The 14,970-nt window shown below is 40.4% G+C and overlaps 1 protein-coding gene across 1 annotated transcript; it reads right to left on the bottom strand.

The window, feature by feature from the left end:
• Window positions 1–829: 829 nt before the first annotated feature.
• COX5A (cytochrome c oxidase subunit 5A) lies at window positions 830–14,970 on the bottom strand. The gene is made up of 5 exons (XM_081050550.1): window positions 14,758–14,970; window positions 9,611–9,727; window positions 7,245–7,366; window positions 5,328–5,450; window positions 830–3,497 (listed from the first exon to the last, which is right to left on the bottom strand). Exons 1-4 carry the CDS (start codon window positions 14,861–14,863, stop codon window positions 5,337–5,339), a joined length of 459 nt encoding a protein of 152 aa, XP_080906676.1. The 5' UTR covers window positions 14,864–14,970; the 3' UTR covers window positions 830–3,497; window positions 5,328–5,336.

Below are 14,970 nucleotides of genomic sequence, written 5' to 3'. Positions count from 1 at the left end.
CACTGATTTTTCAACTATCTAAAAATGTAAAAACAATTCTTAGCTTGCCAACAGTACAAAAACAGGTAGTGGGCTGGATTTGGCGCAGGGCCCATACCTTGCCACCTTTAACTTAGAGAAAGAGGAGATACATAACGTAATTTAAAAGCTAGTGGTATTTCTGCAGTCTAAAGTGTTGCTGTAACAAACTTTAAGGGGTTTAAAAGCATCTACAAAATTTATCACAATACCCATGTTTCTACAGCACAAATGACTTACTCAGGTAAAAACTAAATTTAGAAATCTCAACAGAACTTAAAATGCAAAGGAAACAGTAACCACTGCTTTCCAGCTACCAGTTAGATCCAGCTACATACTAAAAATCTCAGCATGTGAAGGGATTAAGTACAAATTGGCAGATACAAAATAGTCATGGGGATGTAAAGTACAGCACAGGGAGTATAATCAATAATATTGTACTATGTATGGTGTAGGTGGGTACTAGACTAGTGGGGGGATCACTTTGTAAATTATATAAAGTGTAACACTACGCTATACACCTGAAACTAATGTAACACTGAATGTCAACTGTAACTGGAAAATAAGTGCCAATACCGTAGTCAACCATCGGCATCTTTCCAGTCACCCTCTTGGACTTGAGGTTCTGAGGAGTCCTCCCTCACGCCTACTATCACTTCATCCTCAGTTCCACTGCAGAGAAACTAACATGCGTTGAACATCCCTGTATGCTAACAACTTCACTTAATCTCATTTAATCCTCACAAAAATGGCTTTTAGAAGTCATTCATTTGATTTTATGGATATATACTTGTAAAAATTCAAGCTGTATACCTTAAGATTACCACATTTTAATGCATGTAAGTTATACCTTACTGACAAATCATTACAAAAGCCATCACCCAAGTTGAAACACCCACACAAGAAGCAGGAGACAGACATTCATTCATCAATATGGAAAATAAGTCTTGACCCAGCAAGGGGAGAAAAATAGGTTTGTAAAACAGCATGTAAAAGTGTACAAACGAGCACAACAGAGAAACACTTGGAAAGCTGATCACCAAAACTGGTGAAATTTTAGGTGTTTATTCTTGTACTTTTCTATATTCTTTCATGAGAATGTATTATCTTTATAACGTACGAACTGTGTAATGAAGAAAACCAGTCAAGATATTTCTACTTGAAGGAAAAAGGTCACCACCAAAACGTCCTTAAAAAATAAAAAGTTTAAGTCATTCTTTATTGTGGTTGTGCATATATACATCTATATCTATATCTACATCTATATATATCTATCTTTATCTTTGAGATATTCCAAAATATTTATTTACAGATGAAATGACACCTGAGATTTGATTCAAAATATTTGGAGTTGGGGTAAATGAGGATACAGATAAGAGTGGCCATGAACTGATAATTGCTGGAGTGATGAGTTTATAGGAATTTATAATACCATTCTACTTTTGTAAATGTTTGAAATTTTCTAATTAAAAGTTTCTCTCCTTTTCCCCTCTAAGTGTACCTGCTTAGCCATTAGCCACCTTCACATCTGCCTCCAAATGGCCTTCCTCAGAAATCTCACTTTTTGTTGTCTCTGTCTCTTTTTGGAGTTCTAGACCCTCCCTGCCCACAAATGCCTGAAATGCACCAAGGCCAGAATCAAATGCAGTACCCTGTCCATCCTGCGCCAAGTTGCTCTTTGTGCTGACTCCCGTTTTCTAGGAATGGCACCATCACTCAAATCTGTAAAATGGGTCTTCCAAGAGTTCTCATTCCTCCTCACCAAATTAACTACAACTCAAGAAAGTGGCTCTCAAAGTTCTTCTCTTTCCATTTCTACTGCTACTAACCTAACTCAAAAATCCTCATTAAGTTATAACTATTCCGAATAGCTTCCTAAATTATGCTCTTACCTCATCTGTCTGGGCTCCAATTCTGCCTCTCCTGCTCATGCTCTACCTTCAGTGCCTGGCACAATGCTTAGTATATAGTACCTGTTCAATAAATGTCTGTGGCATGAAGACCATCATGGTACTTTACCTTGCAGATACTTGTGAATCTACGTTCCCTCCTTAGGCTCCTCCCACGACCTTAAGGGCAGAAACCATTTTGTTTTCCTCCTGTATGGTAAGAGCCCACGATACTGACATGGTCCCTTTTCAGTAGGCTAGAGTAAATCCTTTAGATCTGGGTAATTAAAGAAGCAGATTCAAGTGTGATTATGTATGCACATATGGGAGCTGTCAAAAAACCCCTCTTCCCCACTCGAATGGTGCAAAAGCCAAACATGTCATACAATTAAAATTACCTTTGAGCTAAAGCCCTATCTAAACAAACACCCCCAGTCCTTTAGGATTGAGCTTAAACATCACTGCCTTTCTCAGTACCCATATGTATGTTCATAGAACTTTCAAAATCTGCCATGCCATTTTTATATATGTGATTATTCTGTTAACATCTCCTCCCAACCCCCAATCTCTAGGATTTACAAGGGCAGGGAAATGTGGCTACAGAACTATGGCCTACCAACTACACATTAAATAGATGTACGTGGCTGTTTTAGTTCATTTCACATTTCTACTTCTTAAACAAAGGGAGAGGGGGCTTTCTGGTAGCGAGTCAGCCTTTTATAAAAGGTCACTAGTGTTAAAACCTTCCCCAAACGGATTTTACTAACCTTTCCTTACATGGCTGGGGGAGATAAGACATCTTCATTTCAGCCTAACATTAATCCTATTCCCCAGATGCTGCAGCCGGAACTGGGTATTGTAGAAGTCACCCAGACCTAGAACCACTTTATCCAGCAGCTGCTTTCCAGTCTTACAGGGCTTCTAAAGACAGGATTTGTTTATTAATTTTCTCAAAAAGGTAAACTTATTTATTCAGTTCTTCAAGCGGAAAGCCTCCAAATCTGCAACAGCAAATTCTTTGATGTCCAAGGCTACTGTTGCACTGCTGGAAGAACAGGTGGGGAAAGAAAGGGCTGGCTGCCACACAGCACGCCCACAAGATTATGTCCGTGACTACTCTGAAACTATTTCACATGTTCGGGGGAGGTACACAGTTTCATCTATCCCGGACCACCAATCCCCCAAGCCCAAGGCGCTCTGCTAGCCCTGTCAGCAAAGAAATCCTATATAAATGACTCATAGCCTTTAGCTAATTTACTAGCCAGTGCACCCAAACATGTTTATACAGCTGACTCTCAGGTCAGATTGTTTCCAGAAAATTAAAGCAGTTCTCTCAGCAGATATGTAAAAACAAAATGTGAAACCAATAGACCTATAATAGTTCATTTTCTGCTTTTCAATGCAAAAACAGGAACAATACCTATTTTCAGTTCAAACTCATTTCCTTTTTATTAAAGTCCAAGTTACCATTACATGGTTTGGTACTCAATAAAGGAAAACTTGTTCAAATAAGGTAATATGTTATCATCAGTATTTCCAGGTGATATTTTACATCAAGTAGCATTATCAGTAAATCCTTGGAAAGCCCAGCTGTAAGAGAAAACATGAAGAATTAGCCAGGACATAAAGAAAAGGTAGAAATCTTACTACAAATAACATGCCTCAGAGCAACAGCCCGGGAAGATCACTGTCTCTGTGTAGACTTTTCTCTCTTCCTCAATCCCGCCTACGTCAACGCACAGACTAACTCTGTGGCTTTTTTGTTTTCTTACACCTGGTACTTAACTGGGTTAGTCTTCTTTTCCAATCAGAAAAGTGTTGAGAAGTAGCCCTTTAATTTTTTTTTTTAAAGAAATATGTTACTGCAGCTAGTATATATATGACAAAGATTTTCTGGAATCCTTAGAATAGTACTTGATAAAATAAAAATGAAGCCCAAGACAACCTGTTAAAGAGTCCATTATGAAATATGAACCAAAGAGCTCTAAAAATATAACTAGGAAATCCTCTATTCTGAATACCTAGTTTTCTCCAAGTACTCAAAGACATTTTAAATAACATAAAAACCTCTCTATATATTAAAAGATGAACTACTTGACTTCAGGAAGGTGGTAGTGTTGGGCAAAGACAAAATTAACACTACTACTCCAAAACACAAGCTTTAAAAAGAAACAACAAATGTGGATTACAGAGCCGCAGGCATTTTCTGCTCAGTCTGCCAGTAAGAAGACTGAATGTAGGGATTCTTTGAGTTCTGAGATTTTTAAATTAGTGTTTGCTAATGACATCCTAACCAGACTCACTGGTTCTTTATCTTATGAGGAATCTCATATTAGCTCCTCAAATAATTTCGGGACCATTTTTATTGGAACTTTTATAACATAGTTTAATTCCACCTATTAAAAAACTTCCGCTCACTCTTAGGAAGCAAATCTTCTACTTAAACCTCAATTTTTTACCTCTGAGAAATAAGAGCATGGCCTTACTAAATGCCTACACAGGACATGTGGCACAGTAAGGGTAATGGAGCCTGGAGCCGGACCGCAGGGTTTAAACATGGATTCTCCTACTGTGACTTTGGACAAGGTGCCTGTTTCCTCATCAGTAAATAGTAAAATGGGATGATAATAGTACCTGCCTCACAGGACTATTTACGAGGATTACCTGAGTTAATATTTATAGAGCACTTGAAACAGTGCCTGACACATACCAACAATTATATACACTGTATGTGTTTGCTAAATAAAATAAAAAGCATGGGTTACTGCTTATATATTTTGTTTTACAAAGGATTTTCTGCACACTGCTCACTACCTAGACGATCTTGTGGCTGGTTTTATTACATGATCTGCCTTTCCACAGAGAACTAAAGGTAACAAGTTTTTATTATCGATATGTATTTACTTGATTATTAAATTCTAACCTGGCACACAAAAGCAAAAGGATCAAATTAATAAAATCTTGCTGTTAAAAACAGATGTATAAAGCATGCATGATAAACACCTTGAATGCAATGGATTATCTTTAGTTTGCAGGAGGTTCAAGGGCTGAAATGAAGGAAGGGTACACAGAGGGCTTCAACTCTATGTGAAACCAATCATTTCTTGTGGGGGGAAAAAACTAAAGCAAATATAGCAAAATAGTAGTATCTGAAAACCTGGGTGTGCTTAAATTTACTGTCTATACTTGCAATATTTTATATAGATTTTGAATTGAGAAGACTTTTACTTGCCTTTATACCAGTAAGAGAACAATTATAACGACTAGAAATAACAATCCTAGCTCCTTGAAGTTGTCATCATTGGTACTCTCTAAATCTCCTCTAACAATCCCATTAAGAGATCTTATTCTGAGAACAAGTGTCACTCCCTAACCCCTCCCTGAACTTTTTCCTGCCTTTTTCAGTGCTATGTCACTTACCCGTGGGGTTTACACTTTGTCAAGGCCCAGTTCCTCTGGAGTGGAGATTCCCAGTTCATTTAAAGTTGGTCTAAGTTCCTGGATGACATAAGGGTAGATTTCCTTATGAGGTCCTGCTTTGTCCTGATGGCAAAGAAAATATTCACATTTAGTTCTCTGAAAAGCTGTATCTATTTACAAAATGAACTTGAAAATGCGTTTAATCACATATGCATAGGCTAGTAGCAGAGAATACAAGTCACTTACTTTGTCTTTTTTTTAAAGATTTTATTGGGGAAGGGGAACAGGACGTTATTGGGGAACAGTGTGTATTTCCAGGACTTTTTTCCAAGTCAAGTTACTGTCCTTTCAATCTTAGTTGTGGAGGGTGCTGTTCAGCTTCAAGTTGTTGTCTTTTCAGTCTTAGTTGTGGAGGGCGCAGCTCAGCTCCAGGGCCAGTTGCCTGCGCAGGGGGCGCAGCCCACCATCCCTTGCGGGAGTTGAACCAGCAACCTTGTGGTTGAGAGCATGCTCCCAGCAACTGAGCCATCCGGGAGCTCAGCAGCCCCTCAGCTCAAGGTGCTGTGTTCAATCTTATTTCAGGGGGTGGAGCCCACCATCCCTTGCGGGAATCGAGGAATTGAACCGGCAACCTTGTGGTTGAGAGCCCACTGGCCCATGTGGGAATCGAACCGGCAGCCTTCGGAGTTAGGAGCATGGAGCTCTAACGGCCTGAGCCACTGGGCCGGCCCAAGTCACTTACTTTTAAGTCAACGTATTTGTTCAATAAAGAGCAACTATGTGGGCACTATTCAAGGTAAGTTTTAAGACACATTGAGAAAAAGACAATTAGACTCAATCCAGAAAAAAATTTTTTTAAAGCCCGAGTTACTGAAAAAGAAGGTAGTGATGACAGAATTTTGTGAAGGTAATTAAACATGCCCAGCAGGCCACAGGAATAATTAAGTTAACACAGGAAAAGTTTTTAAATGTGCCTCCAATTTGAGACCCTAACTGAATTAACTACGAGTGCTGAATGAACTGATAGCCTACAGAACCCTTAATTATCTTACCCATTGTAGATAAAGTAATGCCACAGTTTCCCTTTTACAGACCTTGAATTTCTTTCTAATGGACCATGTCTTTTCACAGAGAGCTACACTTAAAGAATACTTATTTCCAGGGCAAAAGAGTTTTGACTCTCACCATACCATATAATTATGCCTACATATCGCCACAAAGTTTCCCAGGGACAAATATTAAATAGTCAAATGGACTAAGACACTGCCAGGCTGTTATTCTTCTGCCTTTAACAAATTCTAGCTCTCTTCAGCTGTGTTTAATTATAAAATGCTTGCTTAAAATGCAATGTATTTATTTGCTCATTATAGAAAAATTAGAAACTATAATCAAACAAAAGGGAGAATATGTCCTAATTTTCATCTCTCTATATATACACATATTTTTTAAATATATATTTTAATAAAAGGAGGTCAAACCACAAAAATTATTTCATAATTTTCTACAGTTAATATACTATAAATATGTTTAATGTTAAAGAGATTTCTACAACATTAAGAGATGTGTAATAACCTCTTCTGGGAAGTCCCATCTTAAGAAACCACTAGCAACATCTAATATCTTATCACAAATAGCACAAAGATAAACTGTAGTTAAACCTTTGTACAGCCTTATTTCCTTAAGATAAGTTCTCAAATGGAATTGATGAACAAAAGGACATCAAGAACAATTTTAAGGCCTTGGATAAATTCTGCCGAACTGAACTCCAGAAAGATTGTTACCTATACAACATGCATTCCCTTTAGCTATATAAGAACGAATTTTAGGTATTTTAACAAATTCAAAAATACAGAATATGCTGATACCTAGTCAACAGCCCACCCACTTCCAGAACAAATTTAGCGTTATTTCACTGACCTTAACAACCTCTAGGATGCGAACAGCACTAGCAAAATCATTTAACCGTCTGCATGCCCGCAAAGCAGCATCAATGATTTTGGGTTCTGGAACCAGATCATAGCCAACAAGTGTGTTCATCCCTGTCAAAGCAAAAAGAGGGGCCATGTCAACCTGGAATATTCTCACTCAGACTACAAGGTAGTTATTTACATTTTTATTGGAATATAGACATGTTGATCTTGTGTCTGGGCCTTGTGATATTGTGATTCATAATAAATATACATTGGGTTTCTGTCCCTGCTCCTGGCATAGAGCCCCTAAACCCCCTTGAATTTCCTAAGTGATGAGAGCAACAATAGTGTCGCCTGTTATGTTAAAGGGGTAACTTTTGGACCTCACCCAAGATTGAGGGCTGGTTGTTAGTAGGGGCCAACCCTGAGGTTAGAAGATTGGAATTTTCAGTCCCACCCCTGATTTCCAAGGATGGGGAGGGGCTTGAAGTTAAATCAATTGCGAAAGGTCAAAGACTTACTCAATCATGACTAGGTAATGAAGCCTCCATAAAACCCAGAGGCTAGCAACTCAGTCCGTTTTTGGAGAGCTTCCATCCTGGGGTACTAGAACACTCCCATGGGCCACTGTACCTGGTCCCAAGCTCCATAAGGACAGAAGCTCCTTCGTGTGGAACCTCACCCTATGTATCTCTTCATCTGGCTGTTGACTTGCACCCTTTTATATTCTTTGTAATGAATCAGTAATCTCATGAGTACATGCGTTTTCTTGAGTTCTGTGAGCTGTTTGAACCCAAGGAGGGGTTTGTGGGAACCTTTGATATGTAGCTGGTAGGTCAGAAGCATGGGTAACAACCTGGGCTTAGGACCATCCTCTAAAATAGAGGGTGGTTTTGTGAGACTGAGCCCTTTACCTGTGGAATCTGATGCTACTTCTGGGTAGGGTAGATAATGCCACCTTGAGCGGAATGCTTGGACACCCTGCTGGTGTCCTGATTTGTTTGTTGGTGTGGGGAAGCCTCTACACACACATTGGAATTGGGTCCTGGAACCCTGTCAGGTCTCTATTCTCTTCTCTATAAAATGAGAGAATCTACCTTTAAAAAATTCTACAAGATCACAGTGGCCCTTTCACAATGAATTAAAAGTGGAAAGAAAGGAACTATGCAGTAGCCTGCAGATTGAAGGGGAAAAAATCCAAGAGTTTCCTTAAATGCAAACACTATTTTCATAATAATTTGTTTGTTTCTTTTCATACAAGAGGGTCATTTTCAACTCATATCTTTAACTCTTAGAACAATATATATACTTTGGTTGCTTTAAAATAGAATTGATTGGAAAGTAATCTAAAGACAACCAGAGAAATGCTTAAGGAGAGTTAATGAAGCCCAAATAAGGACATTAAAGAGATATAAACTTTAGTGCACAGACCAAACATTCAACCAGAAAATGATTAGGCATGATTACTTTCAGCTCTACACAAAATGACACATCATAAAATTTAAGATTCTTTTAATGGGAATGCAGAATTGCTATTCTTTTCATTACTTTTCAAGATTATTCAATAAGAATTTCCCTGGTTGCAACAAAATGGAGTCATTACATCCCTACATAGAAGTCTGAAACACTTAGGTTTCTTGCTGTATTTTAAAATATTTAAACAAAGGACAGCAGTGACTATAATGCTAGAATACTGTCACAGAGGCTGAAGTCTTGGTCTGAGATAAGTTGCCTACACTTAAAATAAGTTATCCACCAGTCTAATTGTTAGACTAGTTATGATTAATGCTACTTACTCATGTTAAATGCCCATCTGCAAATTTAGCAACAATCTAGCGTACTTAGACTGGACACTTACTCAGGGCAAGACAAATCATAACTGAGAATAAAAATAACAAAAAACCCAAACTATTACCAAGAGGAGAAAGGACCCAAATGACTACATGACTAAATCATCTAAAAGATGCAAAACTTAACTCTTACTCACCTTGACCTACCATTATAGCAGTGGTTTTAATCAGGGGTGACTCTGGCCCCCAGGAGACATTTTTGTTTGTCACAACTTAGGGTGGGTGGGTGGCACTTAGTGGGTAGAAGCCAAGATGCTGCTAAACATCCTACAATGCAAAAAACAGCCCTTGCAACAAAGAATTACCTGGCCCAAAATGTCAGTTGTGCCTGCTTTAAAGTCCTGTTTTACAAGAAACACTCACTATGGAAACTAGAATATTTTCTAACTGCAAGTTGCATGACAGCACCCAACTTACACAATGCATATTTTCAAAATAGTTGCTTTCAACAAAGTAGTAGAAGACTACCAAGCAGCTCCTAATTCTACACCAAAATAGACAAATATGACCATGTTCCAATTACCTTTACGCAATTCCCAGGCATCAATATCTGGTTTGTTGAAGTATGTTACCCAGCGAGCATCAAACTCCTCATCTGTCTCCTGTGACCCATGGGAGTAGCAGCGAACTGACTGGAGCGCTACAATGGAGACAGAATAACTTCAATGTATAGAAGTAGTATTTGACATACCTTGCAATACATTAAGGTTTGTTTGTTTCTTTATTTATTGTGTTAAAATGCACACAACATAAAATTTAACCATTTTTGAGTATACAGTTCAGTGATATTAAATACATTCAATGCATAAGTTTTGAATCAACTGTCACAGTAGGAAAATTATTCAGCAGGCCAAATGAAACAAATCTTATGTATTTATATGAAAAAATACCCTAAAAATTAAGCAAAGGAAAGTAGAACAACAAGGACTATAGATGCACGTTTATGCTTTTTTCTCCAAATGTGTAATGCTAGCCTAAAATTGTTAACATTGGTATCTTTGGAAAAAAAGCTTCCTTTCTTTCTTTTTAAACTTCATTTCTTAACACACTTCCACAATGTCTGCATTTCTATAATAAGCAGAATATTAATTCCTAATTTAAAATAACTCTCATTCTAGCTGAGTGAGTTTATAACATACATTTTTGATAAATTTAAAAAATCTTATTGCTATTAAATTATATTCCAAAATAAATTACACATCCTGACAAAGCAATGGTAATTTAAAAATTGTTTTATTAAACTACAGACCCCTTCCCAAAAATTCTGATAAATCTCCTAAGGGAAAACATGCCCTCGGACTTACACCCAACAAAAAAAAAACTGCTTTAAAAGATTTCTAAGAAGTGAAATTTTTAAAATATAACATTGTTAAAAAATAGGACACTTAGCATGCTGTTCCCAATCATATACCCTTTGCAGTACCATATGAAAAACCTTCCCATTTTTAGTTTCTGCCTGTCAAATGAACACTGAACTGGGAGTCAGGAAATCTGGATTCTTTCCAAACAGCCTCTGTCTGGTGGGGTTCGTGGGAGAAGGAAACGTTACCTTTGGGTTTTAGAAAGCAGCAGAGCCTAGTGGTTGGGTACTACTAGGCTCCTCACTCTCCCACTGTTTGACCCTGGTAAAATTAACTCAAGTTTTATTTTCCTTATCTGTAAAATGGGGATACCACTACCTTAGCAGATTATGACAATGAAAGCCAGGTAACGCCACTCACGGTTTAGCACTTTGTATAATAGATAGGTACTCAATAAATGGTAGCTATAAATTAATATTTACCTAAAATGTCTTAATTGATTTTCTATTTATGGAAATCATAATTTACAGAAATAAAACATTTAAAAAATTGCATTTCCTGTTAGATGAATTAGACAAGCCTGATATAATTTCTAGTTATTTTAAAAGTCTTGTCCAAAAAAGGAAAAAACTACCCAGAAATCTCTGGGCTCTAGGAATACTCCGAAATTTAAACATTTAGAATATCCCACACATCCTTAATACAATCACTGGCAGGAGAAAGCGTAAAGAGAAAAACAGAAAAACGTGAAAAGATGGACTACTAGCCAGTTCTGGAGGTGGACTGCCACCAGATCAAGCAAAAGGATTCTCGCTTAAATTACCATTTGAGCCTATAGCAAACTACCTGCCATTAGTTAGAGGACCACAGCACAAGTCCCCATCTTACCAGAGACCTAAGTTATTTCTACAGCGAAGTGGAACATGTATGTCCATGGGCTGGAATTGGACATCCTTTCAATTTCTATGACAAGAAAAAAGACTGGCTCTCTAGACCTAAACGTATTTGTTAAGTGCAAACATTTAATCAAAACTATATGGGTATTTAATAACCCTTACAAGACCAACATTCACATTTAATATAACACAGAGCATACATCACAACAACCCTCTCACACCATTACCAAAAATTTATAAGCTACCCTTTTCAAAAACTAAAGTTATCCTGAGCTGAATACTTAAAGTGCAAGTGTAAAATGGTACAACCGCTTTGGAAGACTGTTTAGCAGTTTCTTATCACGGTAAACACACAGCTACCATACCACCCAGTAATTCCACTTCTAAGTATTTACCCAAGAAAACTGAAATATATGTATTCCCTCCCCAGACGTAATAATTAAGTGTACCTTTCCTACCACTCAGAAAAGTGTTTCATCATTCTTTAGCTCACTGCTGGGCATATATTTCACTAGATGACTGGTAGCTTTGTTTTGTTTTCTAACTGTGAAAAAAGATGACCAGCAACTGCAAATCCCAGTAAGGAGATGTATGGATCACTTTCAATAATTTGTTTACCTTCCTTTCTGTGAGTTTCAAATTACAAACTGATTGTATTAAAAAAACACACAACAACCTTATATGAAACAACTATTTAGGACACCAAGCATGTAACAGAAACAAACATTCCTTCCAGGAGGGCAAAAAACTCTCAATATGGTTTAAATTATATATTCCTAATTCCAGTGCTGGGAAGAGTAGGATCTAGTCTCATAGCTATGGACCTACCCCCATATGCTTAACATTTTTATTTTGAGTAAACTATATAGGCATTCTCACCCTTCCCGCCACCCACCCAACACCCAACATTTCCACCTAGTTTTGAGGCTTGTAAGGCAAACTATTTTAGAAAAAAATTGCTCTGTCTTTCATACAACCTGAAGGTTCCAGAGTAGAAAAAGGGAAGCAGCTATAAAAAACTGGGGCATTTTGACAGCCTCAATCTAAAAAGCTATTTCTAACACCGTTTCTCGGCATTCAGTTAAGCACTCTATTAAAATAAACCTAACATATTTAGAAAAATTAAGGGGCTCATTAATCCCTTTGGTTTAATTAGATAGTTTTCCATTTAATAACTTATCAGCTGGGACAAAGCCCAAAGAATGGATATTTTGATGGTGGTGATACTAGGAGTAAAGGAAAGAACCGATTAATGGAGAGGGTACATGAACAAGCTCAAAGACAGGGTTATTGAGGTGCACAACTTAAGAGCAGGCATGGACCTTGGGGCCCAAAGGCTGGAAATCTGGAAATTGGAAGTGGTACAGAAAAGGTTGGAAGGTGATAAAAAGTGCTTCTTAAATAAATTCAGCCCTGCACCAGGAAAGGGAAAGAGAAAATTCCTCCCACCCTTCCCAAATTATCAGGGTAAGGATGCAGGAGCCAGGATTGTGTAGGTTTTAAGTGTTGACTAGAGAATCTAGCCATTATTTAAAACATTTTAATTATCCAATTCAGCAGTCATTGGAAAACAATTGTTTAAAGTTGGAGGCTTTTTCATGGACCAAATATGGAATTTGGGCTGCTACTTAACTAGAACAAAGTTGAGGACTCTCAGGTTAACCTTTCCAGAGCGCTTTCAAGTATACTGTCATTTGACCTTGGATCGCCTCATCCAAGAACCTTTATGTTTTCTGACTTTCAACCGCATAAAACCTCTTCAGTCTCATACTGATAATAAACCCCAACCTATAATATACAAAAATGAAATGCACTATAATAAAGGAAATATGTATTAAACATTTGTGCCAAGCAAGGTGCTAAGAATTACTTTATTTCATTTAAACCTCACAACTATCAACTATTATCTCAGTTTTAGGTAAAAGGCAACTAAGTCTTAAAGGTCAACTAACATGTCCAAGGTCACAGTTAGACAGTAGTTGACACAACTGTAAACAATACTGCCTCCTTGTGGCAAATATTTAGATCTATGGGACAAACACCTAAAATAAAGCTTTGTTTACTAATTATATTCAAGAGCATGAATGAATAAAAATAATTCCCTTAATTTAGTTTGACAAAAATCTCTGCCTTTTCCTCCACGTGCCACAAAATGCAGCAATCAATTCTTTTGAAGAAGTCAGAAGAATCCTCCCCAACGTGAAAAAATTAAAGTAGTATTTGCTACTCTCGCATTTAGATAAGGAAAGAATTAAAAAAAACAAAATCTGACAAACATCAGGATGGGCCAAAAGTAACTGTGGCTAACAGAAAACGGTCCTACCACTTAACTGAGGAGTCAGTTTCCCAAGATGGGCTTGCGTTTCCTCTTCCATAAAGTAAGACGACCGCCATGATCTCTGACGTGTATGGCAGCCTTACCGTTCGTTCTCTGGTTCTCCGATAAATTGCGGAAGATAAAGTCTAAATGAAGGTCTGAACTGGAGGAAGCGAAACATACTATGTTCTGAAGTGCCCAGTTACAGCACTCAAAGCAGCCAATTCAACCTTGTCATTTTTGAGTTTCTGAGCTCGTATGCTTAAACATGCACGATCAGGGGCTAAGTGGTGCAGCGCCTACGACCCCCGGGGCCCAAGAGCGAAGTACAGTCCCGACGCCTACCAGCACGGCGCTGGACTAAAGTCACCGGGACACACACAGAAGGCGGCGGCGCGACACGGGACGCGGCGGCAGCGCGTCTCAAGCTCCGGCGAGAAGCTTCCAGCGGAGCCAGGAGCGCCGGTGCCGCGTCTGTGGACGCCAGGCTCCCGGCCTGCGGCCCCGCTGTGCCACCAGCACCCTCTCTCACAGGACGTGTCGGTGCTCCGCTCTCTCAGAACTGGGCCAAGCGCCACGCGCCCCTTGTAAACGGGGGCTCCGCGCTCCGCGGCCCAGGGGTCTAACCGCGAGCACACGGCCCGCGGCGGGGGCACAGACGCCAGCAAACGAACGCCGGTAACAAGCACACTGCGTCCCACACGGAGGCACACCGTCCGGGAAGACGCGGCTCCGGAGCGGCCACTCCGCCCTGCGCAGCGAGCGGCGCGCCGGCTGCCTCAATGTCACCTTCGCCCAGGCGCCGCCAGTCAGGTGGCCGGGCGGGTCAGCGCCGGGCGGGTCCTGGCCCGGGGACCACTCGCGCGGGTGGAGCGCGAGGTGCGCGGCGCCCCCTCCCCGGCGCGCACGGCGGGTCCGCACCTGCCCCGTGCGAGCGGCTCGCGCCAGGAAGCGGCGCCGGAGGAAGCCCTGGGGCGCGTCCTCGCGTCCCGCAAGCCCCGAGGCGGCGGCGAGGGCGGCCCGCGGTCACTAGGTTCGGCCGTGAGTCGGCAGGGCAGCCGCTAGGCCGCGGGGCGAGCCTGCCCTCGCGTGGCGGCGGGGGCCAGGTCACCGCAAGGACACGCGGGCGCAGGCAGCGGCAGGCGGGGGGCCTTACCGGCGGCGGAGCCGGGGGCCAGAGCGGGCTGCGGGAGGCCTCGGGGGCTGGCCCGGGCGGCTGCGGCTGCGGCGACGACGCAGCGGCGGAGAGCGGCGGCCAGCATGACTGCGATGGCGGCGCGCAGGCTGGGGCTGAAGAGAAGCCGGCTGTGAGCTCACCGGCCGTTCCGGAGCTCCCGGGGCCGAACTCACGCACCGACGCACGGGGGGC

The sequence above is a fragment of the Rhinolophus hipposideros genome (genome assembly GCF_964194185.1).
Source record: "Rhinolophus hipposideros genome assembly, chromosome: 5".
NCBI lineage: Eukaryota > Metazoa > Chordata > Mammalia > Chiroptera > Rhinolophidae > Rhinolophus > Rhinolophus hipposideros.
This window is presented reverse-complemented; position numbering and strand designations above follow the sequence as displayed.